Below are 18750 nucleotides of genomic sequence, written 5' to 3' on the forward strand. Positions count from 1 at the left end.
CAGAGAATAATGGTTGTTCTATTTATATGAGTAATATCTTTTATCGTCATGCACCCTTGAAGAGTGGTCTATTTTTATTGAATCTCGATAGTAGTGATACACATATTCATAATATTGAAGCCAAAAGATGCAGAGTTGATAATGATAGTGCAACTTATTTGTGGCACTGCCGTTTAGGTCATATTGGTGTAAAGCGCATGAAGAAACTCCATACTGATGGACTTTTGGAACCACTTGATTATGAATCACTTGGTACTTGCGAACCGTGCCTCATGGGCAAGATGACTAAAACGCTGTTCTCCGGAACTATGGAGCGAGCAACAAATTTGTTGGAAATCATACATACAGATGTATGTGGTCCGATGAATGTTGAGGCTCGCGGCGGGTATCGTTATTTTCTCACCTTCACAGATGATTTAAGCAGATATGGGTATATCTACTTGATGAAACATAAAGTCTGAAACATTTGAAAAGTTCAAAGAATTTCAGAGTGAAGTTGAAAATCATCGTAACAAGAAAATAAAGTTTCTACGATCTGATCGTGGAGGAGAATATTTGAGTTACGAGTTTGGTCTTCATTTGAAACAATGCGGAATAGTTTCGCAACTCACGCCACCCGGAACACCACAGCGTAATGGTGTGTCCGAACGTCGTAATCGTACTTTACTAGATATGGTGTGATCTATGATGTCTCTTACTGATTTACCGCTATCATTTTGGGGTTATGCTTTAGAGACGGCTGCATTCACGTTAAATAGGGCACCATCGAAATCTGTTGAGACGACGCCTTATGAACTGTGGTTTGGCAAGAAACCAAAGTTGTCGTTTCTTAAAGTTTGGGGCTGCGATGCTTATGTGAAAAAGCTTCAACCTGATAAGCTCAAACCCAAATCGGAGAAATGTATTCATTGGATACCCAAAGGAAACTGTTGGGTACACCTTCTATCACAGATCTGAAGGAAAGACTTTCGTTGCTAAATTTGGATACTTTCTAGAGAAGGAGTTTCTCTCGAAAGAAGTGAGTGGGAGGAAAGTAGAACTTGATGAGGTAACTGTACCTGCTCCCTTATTGAAAAGTAGTTCATCACAGAAACTGGTTCCTGTGACACCTACACCAATTAGTGAGGAAGTTAATGATGATGATCATGAAACTTCAGATCAAGTTGTTACTGAACCTCGTAGGTCAACCAGAGTAAGATCCGCACCAGAGTGGTACGGTAATCCTGTTCTGGAGGTTATGTTACTAGACCATGACGAACCTACGAACTATGAAGAAGCGATGGTGAGCCCAGATTCCGCAAAATGGCTTGAGGCCATGAAATCTGAGATGGGATCCATGTATGAGAACAAAGTGTGGACTTTGGTTGACTTGCCCGATGATCGGCAAGCTATTGAGAATAAATGGATCTTCAAGAAGAAGACTGACGCTGACGGTAATGTTACTGTCTATAAAGCTTGACTTGTTGCAAAAGGTTTTCGAAAAGTTCAAGGGATTGACTACGATGAGACTTTCTCACCTGTAGCGATGCTTAAGTCTGTCCGAAACATGTTAGCAATTGCCGCATTTTATGATTATGAAATTTGGCAAATGGATGTCAAAACTGCATTCCTGAATGGATTTCTGGAAGAAGAGTTGTATATGATGCAGCCGGAAGGTTTTGTCGATCCAAAGGGAGCTAACAAAGTGTGCAAGCTCCAGCGATCCATTTATGGACTGGTGCAAGCCTCTTGGAGTTGGAATAAACGCTTTGATAGTGTGATCAAAGCATATGGTTTTATACAGACCTTTGGAGAAGCCCATATTTACAAGAAAGTGAGTGGGAGCTCTGTAGCATTTCTGATATTATATGTGGATGACATATTGCTGATTGGAAATGATATAGAATTTCTGGATAGTATAAAGGGATACTTGAATAAGAGTTTTTCAATGAAGGACCTCGGTGAAGCTGCTTATATATTGGGCATCAAGATCTATAGAGATAGATCAAGACGCTTAATTGAACTTTCACAAAGCACATACCTTGACAAAGTTTTGAAGAAGTTCAAAATGGATCAAGCAAAGAAAAGGTTCTTGTCTGTGTTACAAGGTGTGAAGTTGAGTAAGACTTAATGCCCGACCACTGCAGAAGATAGAGAGAAGATGAAAGATGTTCCCTATGCTTCAGCCATAGGCTCTATCATGTATGCAATGCTGTGTACCAGACCTGATGTGTGCCTTGCTATAAGTTTAGCAGGGAGGTACCAAAGTAATCCAGGAGTGGATCACTGGACAGCGGTCAAGAACATCCTGAAATACCTGAAAAGGACTAAGGATATGTTTCTCATTTATGGAGGTGACAAAGAGCTAGTCGTAAATGGTTACGTCGATGCAAGCTTTGACACTGATCCGGACGATTCTAAATCGCAAACCGGATACGTGTTTACATTGAACGATGGAGCTGTCAGTTGGTGCAGTTCTAGACAAAGCGTTGTGGCAGGATCTACGTGTGAAGTGGAGTACATAGCTGCTTTGGAAGCAGCAAATGAAGGAGTCTGGATGAAGGAGTTCATATCCGATCTAGGTGTCATACCTAGTGTATCGGGTCCAATGAAAATCTTTTGTGACAATACTGGTGCAATTGCCTTGGCAAAGGAATCCAGATTTCACAAGAGAACCAAGCACATCAAGAGACGCTTCAACTCCATCCGGGATCAAGTCCTGGTGGGAGACATAGAAATTTGCAAGATACATACGGATCTGAATGTTGCAGACCCGTTGACTAAGCCTCTTCCACGAGCAAAACATGATCAGCACCGAGGCTCTATGGGTGTTAGAATCATTACTGTGTAATCTAGATTATTGACTCTAGTGCAAGTGGGAGACTGAAGGAAATATGCCCTAGAGGCAATAATAAAGTTATTATTTATTTCCTTATATCATGATAAATGTTTATTATTCATGCTAGAATTGTATTAACCGAAAACATAATACTTGTGTGAATACTTAGACAAACAGAGTGTCACTAGTATGCCTCTACTTGACTAGCTCGTTGATCAAAGATGGTTATGTTTCCTAGCCATTGACATGAGTTGTCATTTGATTAACGGGATCACATCATTAGGAGAATGATGTGATTGACTTGACCCATTCCGTTAGCTTAGCACTCGATCGTTTAGTATTCTGCTATTGTTTTCTTCATGACTTATACATGTTCCTATGACTATGAGATTATGCAACTCCCATTTACCATAGGAACACTTTGTGTGCTACCAAACGTCACAACGTAACTGGGTGATTATAAAGGTGCTCTACAGGTGTCTCCGAAGGTACTTGTTGGGTTGGCGTATTTCAAGATTAGGATTTGTCACTCCGATTGTCGGAGAGGTATCTCTGGGCCCACTCGGTAATGCACATCACTATAAGCCTTGCAAGCATTGCAACTAATGAGTTAGTTGCGGGATGATGTATTACGGAACGAGTAAAGAGACTTGCCGGTAACGAGATTGAACTAGGTATTGAGATACCAACGATCGAATCTCGGGCAAGTAACATACCGATGACAAAGGGAACAACGTATGTTGTTATGCGGTTTGACCGATAAAGATCTTCATAGAATAGGAGCCAATATGAGCATCCAGGTTCCGCTATTGGTTATTGACCGGAGACATGTTTCGGTCATGTCTACATAGTTCTCGAACCCGTAGGGTCCGCACGCTTAAAGTTCAATGACGGTTATATTATGAATTTATGTGTTTTGATGTACCGAAGGTAGTTCGGAGTCCCGGATGTGATCACGGACATGACGAGGAGTCTCGAAATGGTCGAGACATAAAGATTGATATATTGGAAGCCTATATTTAGATATCGGAAGTGTTCCGAGTGAAATCGGGATTTTACCGGAGTACCGGGGGTTACCGGAACCCCCCCCCCCCCGCCGGGGGGGGGTGGTTAATGGGCCAAGATGGGCCTTAGTGGAGAAGAGGAGGGGCGTCCAGGGCAGGCCGCGCGCCCCCTCCCCCTCTAGTCCGAATTGGACAAGGAGGGGGCGGCGCCCCCCTTTCCTTCCTCTCTCCCTCCTCCTTCCCCCTTATCCTACTCCAACTAGGAAAGGAGGGAGTCCTACTCCCGGTGGGAGTAGGACTCCTCCCTGGCGCGCCTCCTCCCTGGCGCGCCGCCTCTCCCCCCTTGCTCCTTTATATACGGGGGCAGGGGGCACCTCTAGACACAACAATTGATCCCTTGGATCTCTTAGCCGTGTGCGGTGCCCCCCTCCACCATAATCCACCTCGATAATATCATGGCGGTGCTTAGGCGAAGCCCTGCATCGGTAGAACATCATCATCATCACCACGCCGTCGTGCTGACGGAACTCTCCCTCAAAGCTCGGCTGGATCGGAGTTCAAGGGAAGTCATCGAGCTGAACGTGTGCTGAACTCGGAGGTGTCGTACGTTCGGTACTTGATCGGTCGGATCGTGAAGACGTACGACTACATCAACCGCGTTGTGCTAACGCTTCCGCTTTCGGTCTACGAGGGTACGTGGACAACACTCTCCCCTCTCGTTGCTATGCATCACCATGATCCTGTGTGTGCGTAGGAATTTTTTTGAAATTACTACGTTCCCTAACAGACGCACCCGCTCTAGTGGCCTGGATAAGCAAAGCACAAAAAAAACTACGAACAAAAAATAAACAAGGAGGCGACAAACAGATATGACATAACTATGTCACGTATAGACGAGCCCTAAACACCGAAAGTCCTATTCTGATCCCGAGCTCAAATATACCCTGATGAATAGTAAAATTGAAAATAATATTAAAAACATTCAGAAAATTATGGGTTTTTTTTTGTGATAAACTTTAAGAAATGCATACAAAACATTTGTTAAAGTTTATCAACCAAAAAATCAGAATTTTTTGAGTTTTTTCTTTTTTTTGCCACGACTTCCACGAACATCATTTCGTTCTGAAATTGCAAGCATACAAAACATTGTTAAAGCTTATCAACAAAAAAATCAGATTTTTTTTGAGTTTTTCTACTATTTTTTTATTTTACTATTCATCAGGGTGCATTTGAGCTCAGGAGCAGATACTCCACGTCCCCTAAACACACCATGTTCTTTTTGACATAAACAGTAGCGCTTTGGGTGATTGAATTTTCAATCTACAAGATATCATAACTGCTCTTTTTTAAACTAAAAATTACCGTGTGTTGAACACAAGTGTCAAAAAAGCAGTAGTTGACTGGATCCCACGATTCTTCCCTTGAATGACTCGTGACATTTTCATCGATCTATATCATGGCAAGGATGATTCAGCCTCAACTCAAAAAGATAAAAAGATTCAGCCTCTGCTACCCTCGTCCCCACTTGCAGAAACAGGAATGTGGAGCATGCGCGACAATGGCCGTCAGTCAGTTCCACCCATCAACAGGTTCCACCCATCCCATCTCTTTTGCCTCCGACCTCACACAGCACCACCGACGGCTACAATTAACCATCCACAGCATTCATCATTTCTCAAGTGTGCAAGCTCTAGAACACAAGCACCCAGCTGGGATCGAAGAGCAATGGCGGAAGCAGGGGAATGGCTGCCATACGTCTCCACGCTGGCGCCCTGCCTCCTCGGCTTCGCGCTCTACTTCTACGCGCCCTACTGGGGAGTCCGGGGCGTGCCGGGCCCTCCGGCGCTGCCGATCGTCGGCCACCTGCCGCTGCTCGCCCTCCACGGCCCCGACGTCTTTGGCGCCCTCGCCAAGAAATACGGCCCCATCTTCAGGTTCCATCTCGGGAGGCAGCCTCTGGTGATCGTGGCTGACCCGGAGCTGTGCAAGGAGGTCGGGGTGCGGCAGTTCAAGAGCGTCCCCAACCGGAGCCTGCCGTCGCCGATCGCCGGCTCCGACCTCCACCAGAAGGGCCTCTTCTTCACGAGGGACGAGAGGTGGTCGGCCATGCGGAACACCATCATCTCGCTCTACCAGCCGTCGCACCTCGCCGGCCTCATCCCCACCATGCAGCGCTGCATCGAGCGCGCCGCCGACACCATACAGTTGAACGGCAACGTCGACATCGACTTCTCCGACCTCGCCCTCAAGCTGGCCACCGACGTCATCGGGCAGGCGGCGTTCGGCGTCGACTTCGCGCTCTCGGCGCCGCGCGAGCATGGCGGACGCGAGGCCGAGGAGTTTATGGCCGAGCACGTCCACTCCACCACCTCGCTCAAGATGGACCTGTCGGCGTCCCTCTCCATTGTGCTGGGCCTCGTCGCGCCGGCGCTGCAGGGGCCGGCGCGGGGGCTTCTCCGGCGACTCCCCGGGACGGCGGACCGGAGGATCGCGCGGACGAACGACCGACTGCGGGCGAGGGTGGAGGAGATCGTGGCGAGCAGGGAGCGCGACCTGGACAAGAGAAGAGGGCAGAGGGACTTCCTGTCGGCGCTGCTCAACGCCCGGGACAGCGGGGGCGACAAGATGAGGGAGCTGCTGACGCCGGAGTACGTGGGCGCGCTCACCTACGAGCACCTCCTCGCCGGGTCGGCCACCACGTCCTTCACGCTCTCCTCCGCCGTGTACCTCGTCTCCGGGCACCCGGAGGTCGAGGCCAAGCTGCTCGCCGAGGTCGACCGGTCCGGCGCCGCACCGCCGACGGCCGACGATCTCCAGCGCAACTTCCCCTACCTCGACCGGGTGATAAAGGAGGCGACGCGGTTCTACACGGTGTCGCCGCTGATCGCGAGGGAGACGTCGCGGCGGGTGGAGGTCGGGGGCCACGCGCTCCCGAAGGGCACGTGGCTGTGGCTGGCGCCGGGGGTGCTGGCGAGGGACGCGGCGCAGTTCCCGGAGCCCGGCGAGTTCCGGCCGGAGCGGTTCGAGGCCGGGTGCGAGGAGGAGCGGCGGCGGCACCCGTACGCGCACGTGCCATTCGGGCTGGGCCCGCGGGCGTGCGTCGGGCAGCGGTTCGCGCTGCAGGAGGTGAAGCTGGCCATGTTCCACCTCTACCGCCGCTACGTGTTCCGCCGGTCGCCGCGGATGGAGTCGCCGCCGGAGTTCCAGTTCGGGATCGTGCTCGGCTTCAAGCACGGCGTCAAGCTCAGGGCCATCGAGCGGCGCAGCCCCGCCTAGGCCTCGACATGAAAGATGATCTTCACAGCAACTTCTGCGAGTTTTGCTCCTCGGAAGTAGTCACCGTATACCAGGGGGCAACATTGCCCCAGCTTTGTTCTACCGAGCAGTGAGCACCAGCTTGCTGCTCGAATATGCACCAAGAAAAGCGCTGCTGGTCCTGGAACCACTGAGGACGGTGTGGCGGCAGTTGGAAATTCGATCACCCTGCAACTTGACTATAGTACTGTACTTGAGAAATTATAACAGGTCGAGCATTAAAGATAACACACTTGAAAATAGCATCAGTGCTTCAATATTTATGTTATCCGACGCAAAGAATCCCTTGAGGCAAAACATGTCAGCATGGCGACAACATGCATCGTGTATATCAAATCCTTCTATTATTAAGTACGGCTGGTACCATTTCGATGTGTTTCAATTTTTTCGAAAAAGTAAATAAAGCAAAATCATGATTTGTGGCCTGATTTCAGGCATCAATAATCAGTGTTACATTCCAAGTAAATAAGGCAAAATCATTGATGATACTGTCCACACATCGTGAATGGGCCGACAAATAACCAATAAAACAAATGCAATACCCAAATTGCAAGATCACTTGGGAAAAATAATCAATAGTTAGATAACACTGTTTGAAGAGGAAAAAAACTGTGCAAAAGAGAAAAACTAGACCTATTCATTTTAAACTTTGTTTAGGCGGTTCATGTAGAGTTTATGGCTGGCTATTCAATATATCCAATTGACTTGGGTCTGAGACGAGATGCTAGACTAGGAAAAATAACAGTTCCAGCATATTCTGCAGCTTGCAGGACTCCGATACGTCATGCCTCCTCCACCAAAAGAATCATTCCTATGGGGACCAGGAAATTCCCGATCATCTTATTCTTCTTCACAAAACCAACAGACATCAGTACCATTCTCCAGTTCTTTGATCACTATCTATCACCAAGATACTCCATCACTTTTCACTGCAAGTACCACGTCTTTGCATAACTAGCAGTAACCTGGCCAAGCAGAAGATTGTATCCATAAGGTGTGTAATGGACCATAACATAAAACAGCATTGCAACTCAATTTCTTATAACCTCTTAGACAACAGGGGACCAATCAAAACTCCAGCGTTATGCTAGAGACAGGCAACAATTGGATACACACCCAGCATCCACTGATAGATTTCTCACCTGATGGTTCGCAGGAAGTAAGGACTGGACCAGTTAAGCAGGCCCATTTTATGCACAAGCCCAACATCAAGATGAACCTGTTAGTGCAGCCCTCTTATGACGTTTTCCCGGTAGATTTATATTGGCGTAGCTTGTAAACATAATAACTCATTCTACACCATGTTGATCACTGCATCCCTGATGATACTGAACTTTGAAGGATCGCAGTAGGCATAAGTGGCAAATCTTGGTTTCAAACCAGAGAGTTATGATCTGCGATGCTTCTCATGTGTCATATTACCACCAGAAACAAGTGAATGTGAAGCATCCTGGCATACTTCAAAATCAGTCTTCTCTTTGCAAATCTTACCAACGTCAACACTGTTTCAGCATAGACCACAAAGAAAACTTTATCACCTCATGAAGGTAAACAGAGGTGCTTGGAGCACGAATTTGACCTGACTACTGTGTGATACGATCCGCTGATGGACATGAATGTGTGCTCCCACAATATTCAGCAGGTCAATGTCTAGAAGAATACAGTGTTGTCTTCACCTCTTTGTCCATTGTTCGACTACGACTAACAGGTCCCACTGCTAAAGAAGGAAGATAGCACGAGATAAAAGAGGTGCAACATCATCTGCTCTTGGGTTTATGCAAAAGCTTCTTCAGCAACATGAGGTAAATACCATGTGTCGTTCTTCATGAATCTCTGACATCTGTTGTTTGGGAAAAATGACGACGAGTTCTTCATGGACACATGAAACCTGAATTAGCAACCAAACAGTTATGCCAGTATCATAGATTGCTTGGTTAAAAAGTACTGTTAGTGGTTTTCAATAAGAGAACAATGAGGAGACTCGAATGAGATAACAGCTTAGAATGTGACAGATTTTCAGTGGCTGTTAACTAAGTGATGTTAATACATTTGCACTGTCCTGTTACCAACGTACTAATCTCTAGAAGAATTAGTCGCAAAGGTAACAACATGGTTGTTCAATGTAAGGACGTGGAGTATAAGAAACATGCAAGACAAAAGAAACAAGTGGTAGGAGTGGCATTTGCTTGCTTGCTCCATTACTAGCACAATAGCAAAAGATACTTATGTTTTCTAATACCAATAAAGAACCAACTGTTTCATAGTGAACATACCAAACTAATAACTAAGCAGCAACTAATGACCAATAACTTGTAAATAATTAAACTCAATCAAGAGGAAATGCGTGCAACAACGACAACAACTCATGGTTCTGACACATGGATAGGCTAGAGCTGAAACTCATAAGATCTCGCAACCAACTCATGGTTCTGACACATGGATAGCTAGCTTCCACGCACCCCTGCCCATGGCTAGTTCTTTGGTGATATTCCAGTCCTTCAGATCTCCCTTGACATTATCAAGTTTGGTCTACCCCAACCTCTCTTGACATTATCAGCATGCTTTAGCCATTTGCTATGCACTAGGGCTTCTGGAGGCCTGCGCTGAATATGCCCAAACCATCTCAGACGATGTTAGACAAGCTTCTCTTCAATCGACGCTACCCCAACTCTATCTCGTATATCATCATTCCGGACCCAATCCTTCCTTGTGTAGCCACACATCCATCTCAACATGCGCATCTCCGCTACACCTAATTGTTGAACATGTCACCTTTTAGTCGGCCAACACTCAGCGACATACAACATTGCGGGTCGAATCGTCGTCCTATAGAACCTACCTTTTAGCTGTTGTGGCACTCTCCCGTCGCGGAGAACGCCAGAAGCTTGGCGCCACTTCATCCATCCGGCTTTGATTCGATGGCTCACATCTTCATTGGTATCACCATCCTTCTGAAGCATTGACCCCAAATATCGAAAGGTGTCCTTCTGAGGTACCACCTGTCCATCAAGGCTAACCTCCTCATGCCTAGTAGTACTGAAACCGCACCTCATGTACTCGGTTTTAGTTCTACAAGCCTAAAACCTTTCGATTCCAAGGTTTGTCTCCATAGCTTTCTATTAATCCCTGCCAGACTATCATCGACTAGCACCACATCATCCTCAAAGAGCATATACCATGGGATATCTCCTTGTATATCCCTTGTGACCTCATCCATCACCAAAGCAAAAAAGATAAGGGCTCCAAATTGACCCTTGGTGCAGTCCTATTTTAATCGAGAAGTCATCAGTGTCACCATCACTTGTTCGAACACTTGTCACAACATTATCATACATGTCTTTGATGAGGGTAATGTACTTTGTGTTTCTCCAAGGCCCACCACATGACATTCCGTGGTATCTTATTGTAGGCCTTCTCCATTCAATGAACACCATATGCAGGTCCTTCTTTTGCTCCATGTATCTCTCCATAAGTTGTCGTACCAAGAAAATGGCTTCCATGGTCAACCTCACAGGCATGAAACCAAACTGATTTTTGGTCACGCTTGTCATTCTTCTTAAGCGGTGCTCAATGACTCTCCCAGAGCTTCATTGTGCTCATCAGCTTAACTCCACGATAATTAGTACAACTTTGAACATCCCCCTAGTTCTTGAAGATTGGTACTAATATACCCCTCCTCCATTCTTCTGGCATCTTGTTTGCCAAAAAGATGAGGTTGAAAAGCTTAGCTAGCCATACTATCGCTATGTCTCCGAGGCCTCTCCACACCTCAATGGGGATACAATCCGGGCCCATCGCCTTGCCTCCTTTCATCCTTTTCAAAGCCTCCTTGACCTCAGGCTCCTGGACTCGCCGCACAAAACGCATGTTGATATCATCGAAGGAGTCGTCCAGTTCAACGGTAGAGCGCTCATTCTCTCCATTAAACAGCTTGTTGAAGTACTCCCGCCATCTATGCTTAATCTCCTCGTCCTTCACCAGGAGTTGATCTGCTCCGTCCTTGATGCATTTGACTTGGCCGACATCCCTCATCTTCCTCTCCCGGATCTTGGCCATCTTATAAATATCCATTTCACCTTCCTTCGTGTCTAAGCACTGGTAGAGGTCCTCATACGCCCAACCCCTTGCTTCACTCATAGCTTGCTTTGCAGCCTTCTTTGCCACCTTGTACTTCTCTATGTTGTCTGCACTGCACTCCTATCCAGGTGTAGGCGTCTGAAACAATCTTTCTTCTCCTTAATAGCCTTCTGAACATCATCGTTCCAAGCTTCGCTTCTACTTCCCCTGGACACTCCAAACTCCTCTGAAGCCACCTTACGAATGCAAGTCGCCATCTTCATCCACATATTGTCTGCATCACCTCCTTCCTCCCAAGAGCCCTCCTTAATGACCCTCTCCTTGAAAGCCTGAGCTGTCTCCCCCTTGAGCTTCCACCACTTCGTTCTAGCAACTTTGGCGCGCTTATCTCGCTGGACACAAATCTGAAAGCGGAAGTCAGCCACCACAAGCTTATGCTAAGGTACAACACTCTCTCCAGGTATCACCTTACAATCTAGGCAAGCACGCTTGTCTTCTCTTCTTGAGAGGACGAAATCAATCTGGCTAGAGTGTTGACCACTACTAAAAGTCACATCTCGTAGGCTAGCTATGATCATGTCGTAGGCTAGAGCAAAGTTAAAGACATCTCCTTTTTGAGTCTTGATGCCATAGACAAAGCCCACATGCATACCTTCAAAACCTGTGTTAGATGTACCCACGTGGCCATTAAGGTCTCCTCCTATGAAGAGCTTCTCACCAATAGGTACACTCCTAACCATGTCCTCTAGGCCTTCCCAGAACTGTTCTCCTGTGGCCTACTCGCAAGACAACATGCTGATAACATTGAGAACTAAGTCCCCGACTACCAATTTGACCAAGATAATCCGGTCCCCACGCCTCTTGAAGTCTACTACCCCATACATGAGGCTCTTGTTGATTAAGATGCCTACTCCATTTCTGTTTGCAGTTGTCCCCGTGTACTACAGCTTGAAGCCGGTATCCTCCACCCCTTTCGCCTTCTGTCCCCTCCATTTAGTTTCTTGGACGCAAAGGATATCAACACCTCTCCTCACCACTGTATCAACTATCTCCCGTAGCTTACTTGCCAGGGACCCTACGTTCCAGCTACCTAAGCAGATCCTCCTAGGCTCGGTCAGCTTCCTTACCCTTCGCACTCGTCAAGTCAAATGTGAAGACCCTTCCTCATTTTTCACTAGACCCAGGCGTCGATGTACCGCGCCATTACGGATGCGACGACCCGATCCTTGCTCACTTGCCACCATATCCGGATCAAGACGTCGCGCCACCAAGGGGGTGACGACCCAGCCCTTGCTCATTTGACACCACACCTGGGTTCCGATATGGCGCGTCGCTAAGCGGGTTACGCCCCAACAATGTTCTTTGGGGTTTCATCTCCACAAGAGTGGCTAAGTTTTAACGTTGGCTCGCCAAGCCTATCACAATCCTCCTCCTTTACCCAGGCTTGGGACCGGCTATGTTGAGGCAACATAGGCGAAGTTTTGCTTTACACACTCGTGGATCTGTTATTGGCATCAACATTAGTGGAAGCATGGCAAACGGTATATGTTAACTAAGAAGCACTGATACGGGCAGAACTGTCGATTTGCCGTCCTGATAGGGGGGATACGGCTGGATACACGTATCCCGCAGTATCCCATCTTTTTCGAATAAGAAAAGAAATAAAATCGAGATACGGCGAGGACACGGTGGGGACTCGGCAGCCAGCCTCCAGTGCCCACGCTACTGCCCAGTTCTCCTCCCGATAGCAACCATGGTCGAGCAGGTAACCTCGATGGTCGCCAAGGAAGGAAATCTTGGTAGAGGAAGATGGCAAGGCGGCCACCGACGAGGAAGAAGCTCCGGGCACGGAGAAAGATGGGGATTGCGACGGCCCGCGAGGAAGAAGAATTGGGCAGGGAGAAGATGGGTGCTGGAAGCTGTCGATTTTGTGGCGTTGTCGTTTCTTCTCCTCTCTTGTTGCCGATTTGGCCGCGGCTGGAGAAAAGGGAGTACGAGAATGGGAGGTTGGGAACAACTAGAGCGCTACTAGCTAGGGTTTTCTAGAATTGGGCCTTACATGGGCTCTAAGTGGACGGAGAGCTACATGGGCTACGAGTGGACTGCTATAATATTTCATGAATAGAAAGGAGACAACATATATCCAGTACTAAAAAAATTCTCATCTAAAAATTACCATTATATCTTTATTTCATATTTATTTTTCTAAATACTTATATACCCTGTCGTATCCTCGAATGGCTGTTTTTTGGAAAATGCCGTATCCCGTATCCCCGTATGCGTATCATCGTGTCTCCGTCCTTGTATCTGTGCTTCTTAGTCTATTACTCGAACACAAATCTTATCAAATACGCTCTAGCATATATTGGTAGAAACAAGATTATCATCCTTTCTAGATGGAAAGGCTAAGGAAAAATGCACACAACAAAGTAATGTGTTTGCACACAATATACCAGAAAGGAAGCAATATGTTTAGAGCTTACCTTACCTATGGAGCATTTCAAAACTTGGGAGTTCCTTCTCAGTCCTTATGTCTGTTGGGACCTGTTTCTAAATAATCAGAAATTTCCACATGGTTTCTCAAATTTGGCATCAATTGCGGTTTCGTGACTAGTCTGAACCAGCCAAAAAACCAGCAGAGAAGTGTTTTAGTTCAGTGGCTTTTGCTGCTATCCTGTATGGAAAGTAACAAGTTAGAAACATCTTATAGTTAAGTCCAGAAGTGATGCGTTTTATTTATTTTACACCTACCTGTTTACAAGCAGATGCTCAGGTTTAACCATCAGAACCAGGAGCAGCATCACCAATTGTACAAGAGGGTAACACACTTTCCATTTCATTCTGAAGACTGGCTGCCTCCTCAATATGCCCCAATTTCTGGTATTTGCTTATCAGACAGTTGTAAATTACCGTATCAGGAGTAATACCATTTCCAATCATTTCTGAAAGAACTTCTCTAGCTTCTTGCATCATATTTAAATTACAAAATCCCCATACAAAACAAGTGTACCCATAGAGATCAAGTTGCAAACCACTATTGATCATCTCGGCCTTGAGTGCAAAGGCATCCTGAAGATTTCCCTGCTTCAGGTACCCATCCATAAGAGATGTGTACACAACTTTATCCAGAGACAAACCCTTGCCAGCCATTTCATCCAACAACGCCACAGCCTTGGTTAAGCACCCATTCTTGCATAAACCATCAATTAAAGCGGTGTAAGTATGTACATTAGGCTCTAATCCTAAGTCTCTCATTTTGTTAAAATGTGAGACTGCCTCGTCAACTGATCCTGCTTTGCACAAACCATCAACCAATGCACAATATGTCACAACATTAAGTTGGAACCCAGAGTCCTGCATCTTGTGGAGCAGGGCAATGGCCTCTGACTCTTTTACTTCTTTAAAGCAAGCATCCATTATATTCGTATAGATGATATTATTGGGTTTCAGACCACATTCATCCATTTTATTTAACAAACTCTTAGCCTCATCCACCTTCTGAAGATTACAGAGTCCACAAATGAGGGCACCATAAAGCGAAACATCAAGCTCCATCCCTTTATCCTTCATCTCATTCAACAAATCCAGTGCTCTCTCACTATTTTTATTCATAAAATGCCCATGAATTAGTGTAGTGTACAACAACTCATTGGCTTTGACGCCAGCTTTCTCCATCAGCCTAAAAACATCCTCCGCTTCGGCAATCTTCCCCTCTTTGCAAAGGCCATCAACTTGCACAGTATATGTGACCACATTCAATGGCACACCTTGCTGTACCATTTCATCAATCAAAACAAAGGCATCATCTAGCCTACCGGCCTTAAAGGTCCCATCAACCAAACATGTATATGTCACCTCATTCGGTGTCATCCCCTTGATCCTCATTTGTGCAAACAGCTTCATAGCCTCCCTTACCATCCCCTTCTTGCAGAACGCATCGACAAAGGTGCTATAAGTCCTTATATTAGCCATCACTCCTTCCCTCTTCATCTCAGCAAAGTAGCTGTATGCCCTTTCCATCCTCCCAAACTTGCAAAAGCAGTTGACTAATGCATTATATGTCACAACATCTGGTGTGCATCCACACCCCCTCATCTCCCCGACGAGCTGCTCCACCTCTTCCAACTCCCCGCATTTGCCACACCCATCAATGAGAGAATTGTATGTGACAACATCTGGTAGGCAACCTATTGCCTTCATCCTCGAGAACAATGCTCTTGCCTCCGCTAACTCCCCCTCCTTGCACAGGAAATCGATCACGATGTTGAACGTGAACACGTTGGGGGCGGGCACCTGCTCAAATAGCCGCCGGACGAGCGGGCCGCGGCGCTCTCGCGCTAGGCGGAGGAGGATGTGGTTGCAGGTGCGGGTGTTAGGGGGCACCCGCAGCTCGCGCACGCGGCCAAGGGCGAGAACGGCGTCGTCGAGGAAGCCGCGGTCGGCGAGGAGGGAGAGGAGGGTGTCGACGACGGAGGGCAGGGCGCTGCGGCGAGGCCCTAGTGCGAGAGCCGCGCGATGGAGGAGGTCGACGAGGGAGGCGGCGAGGTGGGGCCGGTGACCGGGGGCGAGGAGGCGGGAGAGGAGGCTGCGGGAATGGGGGAAGAGGCGGGCGCGGGCGAGGAGGTGAGCCGCGATGCAGAGGTGGGCGGAGGAGGGGAGGGGGTGGGAGAGGAGGAGGTTGGCGGGGACGGCTTGGAGCGAGTGGAGGAGGCGGAGGCGGTCGGAGATGGGAGTGGCGGCGGCGGCGGCGGCGGAGTCGGTTGGGAGGGTGGAGATGGCGGTGGCGGCAATGGAGAAGGGGATGAAGCTAGGGTTCCGGCGAGAGTACATGAAGAGGAGGTGGCGGCGCAGGGGGAGGGGTAGCATCGTTTGACCGCCTCCGGCGGCGGTGAGGCAGAAAGAATCAGGCCATGGAGGGGAGGGGGACCGGGGAGGTATCGTAGTAGGGTTTAGTGAGGTTTTGAGTTGCGCTTCATTTTGGGGTCATTCGCTTATACTTTGCGGAGTGCTGTGCGCTGGATTTCGCCAGTTCAGATCCAATTCAAACAAGAACCGGAACCAACTAGGGAAACATGGATACAAATACCATTTCCACATGTGGGAAGCATCTCGATCCGACTTCAAAAAATTGTAAAAACAAAACAAATTAGGACATTTTAAACAAATCAAGTACGGATAAAGTTAACAAACCCTAACATTACAAGTTGGAATCTCTCTCTAGGATGGTGTTGTCGATGGGTCGGGATGGATCTAAGTGAAGTCCTTCTCCTTCGGATCTCCCGTCCTCTGTTTTTTTGCGGTTTGAGGGTGTTGTATTCGTTATCTCCTCGGGTCGCCAACACGAAAGTGACTTGAATCGACAAGAGGAAAGATGGTGGCAGCTAGTACGAGCAGCGGGACGAGTGTGGACGGGTATAGTATTCTCTTCTGGATGCGCTTGATGAAATTCCTTTTGATAGGAAAGTTGCCCATCTCCTCGGGTCAATATGGTTTTAATTCTTTCCAAAGGTGAATAAACCTACACAACAAGTAGGGAAACAAGGTTTCTTTGTTTGCGAAAGATTATCGTTGGTGAAAAATCAAAAACCGGCAAAACCCTTGGCGAGTCCGTTTTGCATCACTTTTTCCTTTTGTTTTTGCAAATTGTAGTTATAGGATTTTCATAGTTTCACCACTTTCACGACCCTTTTCTGTTTGATTTCACCTGTATCCTAAAGGACAAGGATATTGGAGCATTGGTGGAAAACACCCTTTTATGGGTAAAAATCACGTCAATTGGCGAGTTAATAACCTACCACACGAATCGGCAATCAAGTGGGACGAAAACCAGTTGCGCAGAGCTATCCAGGAGAGAAGACGGTGTGTGGTACGACTGTACCACCTCGTATCGCATGGGCCGCCTCCTCCTGGTCAACTACTTCTACCCCGTGTGATCGGATCTCGTGGGGACGAACAGAGAGATCACACCGAGGATCCAGAACCAGAAACCCCACCTCCAGAAGGGTCCAGAATGGACCCGAAGGGGAAATCGACATGAGGGGCACCTCCACGCCATCATCTCGATCAAGGAGACCTAGGCATCAATCTTCACCATCATCCACATCCTCATAAACACCATTCATCTCCTTACATTTATGGCTATGAATCCGAGATGTCAGATTATGGGTTGGTGTCGACTCAGAAGTGGGCCCTAACTCCACGTCCCCTACCCGAACGCGTATATATTGGAGGCTTCGGCAACCATAGTCGTCGCCACAATCAAATCGCATCTGCTCTACCTCTTCGCGCACAACCATTTGTGTTCCTCTCTCACTACTGATGTTTCCGACAACCTCATCCTATCGACCGCGTGCATAATTGTACGGAGAGCAGGCCTCCGAAACCTCGCCCTTCTGATCCTGCACCGAGAGAAGGAGTGATTAGGTTTTTGGGGAGCATATAAGGCACGACTACTCGTTGTTGTTCCTCGACTTCGACTACGTCCTCAACCTCTTCGATGTCGCCATGGGTGAAAACTGCATGACCCAGAAGAAGGATATTGAGGATGTTGTTGTCGTCGCGACTTTGACATGGCTGGCTGGCGGGTATAGTATTGTTCATCCCTCTCCTCCTTATTCTTGTGTTAATCGTACTACATGTTAACGTAGATATATCTATTCTATACATAGTATGTGCTCAGATGTTATATATCAGTATGAGATTAATATTGTTATTGCCATCATCATGATTTATTTATGGACTAAATCAATCAAAAAATTGCCAATTCATCCAACAATCCAAACACCTATTGTTTGTATGCAATTTTCGATTCAAGGTTATGCTGCTACATTGAGGTCAAAACCGTTTACATGTACTCATTTTAAGCATTGGCAAACCAAAACTACCTTGTGGCTCACAAAGATGAACGTGTTATAGGTCATTGGTGGCACTCCTAAGGGAATGACTACATCGGATCAGGAGAAGACGTTTAAGGAGGCCAACATCGTCTTTGTTGGAGCCGTTCTAAGTGTGAATGGAGACAAGCTAGTTGATGCATATCTACATATGTGGGTTGCCAAGAACTTGTGGGTTACACTCGAGTTAAGTTTGGCATAACGGATGCTGGAAGCGAGATGTATGCCATGGAACGGTTTCATGACTACTAGATGGTTGAGAACCATCTTGTATTGGACCAAGCTCATGAGATTACAAGGCATCATTAAGGAGCTCAAACTCCTTACGTGTGAGTTACTGGACAAGTTTGTCGCAGGGTGCATAATTTCTAAACTCCCACATTCTTGGAGGAGCTTTGCTACTACTTTTGAAACATCAAATACGTGAAATCTCGGTACATGATGTCATTGGTCATATGAATGTTGAAGAGAATCGAGAGAAAAGGACTCATGCGTCAAGGGGGGGGGTGGACCTTCTAGAACCAATATGGGGCAGAAGAACTTCCACAAGTTCAAGGGGAAGAACTCGCTCTAGGAGAATACCAACTTTAAGAGGAAGGGTAAGAAGACGAACAAGAAAGATAATAAATATGGTTGCTACACT

General features: G+C 47.1%; 2 protein-coding genes across 3 annotated transcripts; one reads left to right on the plus strand and one right to left on the minus strand.

The window, feature by feature from the left end:
* Positions 1–4883: 4883 nt before the first annotated feature.
* Positions 4884–7503, plus strand: LOC109742391 (cytochrome P450 711A1-like). Its single transcript, XM_020301477.4, has one exon. It carries the CDS (start codon positions 5248–5250, stop codon positions 7096–7098), a length of 1851 nt encoding a protein of 616 aa, XP_020157066.1. The 5' UTR covers positions 4884–5247; the 3' UTR covers positions 7099–7503.
* Positions 7504–7662: 159 nt separating this feature from the next.
* Positions 7663–16334, minus strand: LOC109742390 (uncharacterized). 2 transcript variants are annotated; one of them, XM_040394173.2, is made up of 4 exons: positions 13966–16334; positions 13703–13888; positions 8280–9025; positions 7663–8102 (listed from the first exon to the last, which is right to left on the minus strand). In XM_040394173.2, exon 1 carries the CDS (start codon positions 16078–16080, stop codon positions 13990–13992), a length of 2091 nt encoding a protein of 696 aa, XP_040250107.1. In that variant the 5' UTR covers positions 16081–16334; the 3' UTR covers positions 7663–8102; positions 8280–9025; positions 13703–13888; positions 13966–13989. The 2 variants fall into 2 exon arrangements, with proteins under 2 accessions (XP_040250107.1, XP_020157065.1); XM_020301476.3 differs by having other exon boundaries at positions 13698–13888.
* Between the last annotated feature and the right edge of the window lie 2416 nt (positions 16335–18750).

Source organism: Aegilops tauschii, chromosome 7 (genome assembly GCF_002575655.3).
Source record: "Aegilops tauschii subsp. strangulata cultivar AL8/78 chromosome 7, Aet v6.0, whole genome shotgun sequence".
In the NCBI taxonomy this organism is placed as follows: domain Eukaryota; kingdom Viridiplantae; phylum Streptophyta; class Magnoliopsida; order Poales; family Poaceae; genus Aegilops; species Aegilops tauschii.

What these genes read in the sequence shown, in the direction of transcription:
- LOC109742391 (XM_020301477.4), top strand. Translation starts at nt 5,248, where the DNA reads ATGACTCGTGACATTTTCATCGATCTATATCATGGCAAGGATGATTCA.
- LOC109742390 (XM_040394173.2), bottom strand. Translation starts at nt 16,080, where the DNA reads ATGCTACCCCTCCCCCTGCGCCGCCACCTCCTCTTCATGTACTCTCGC.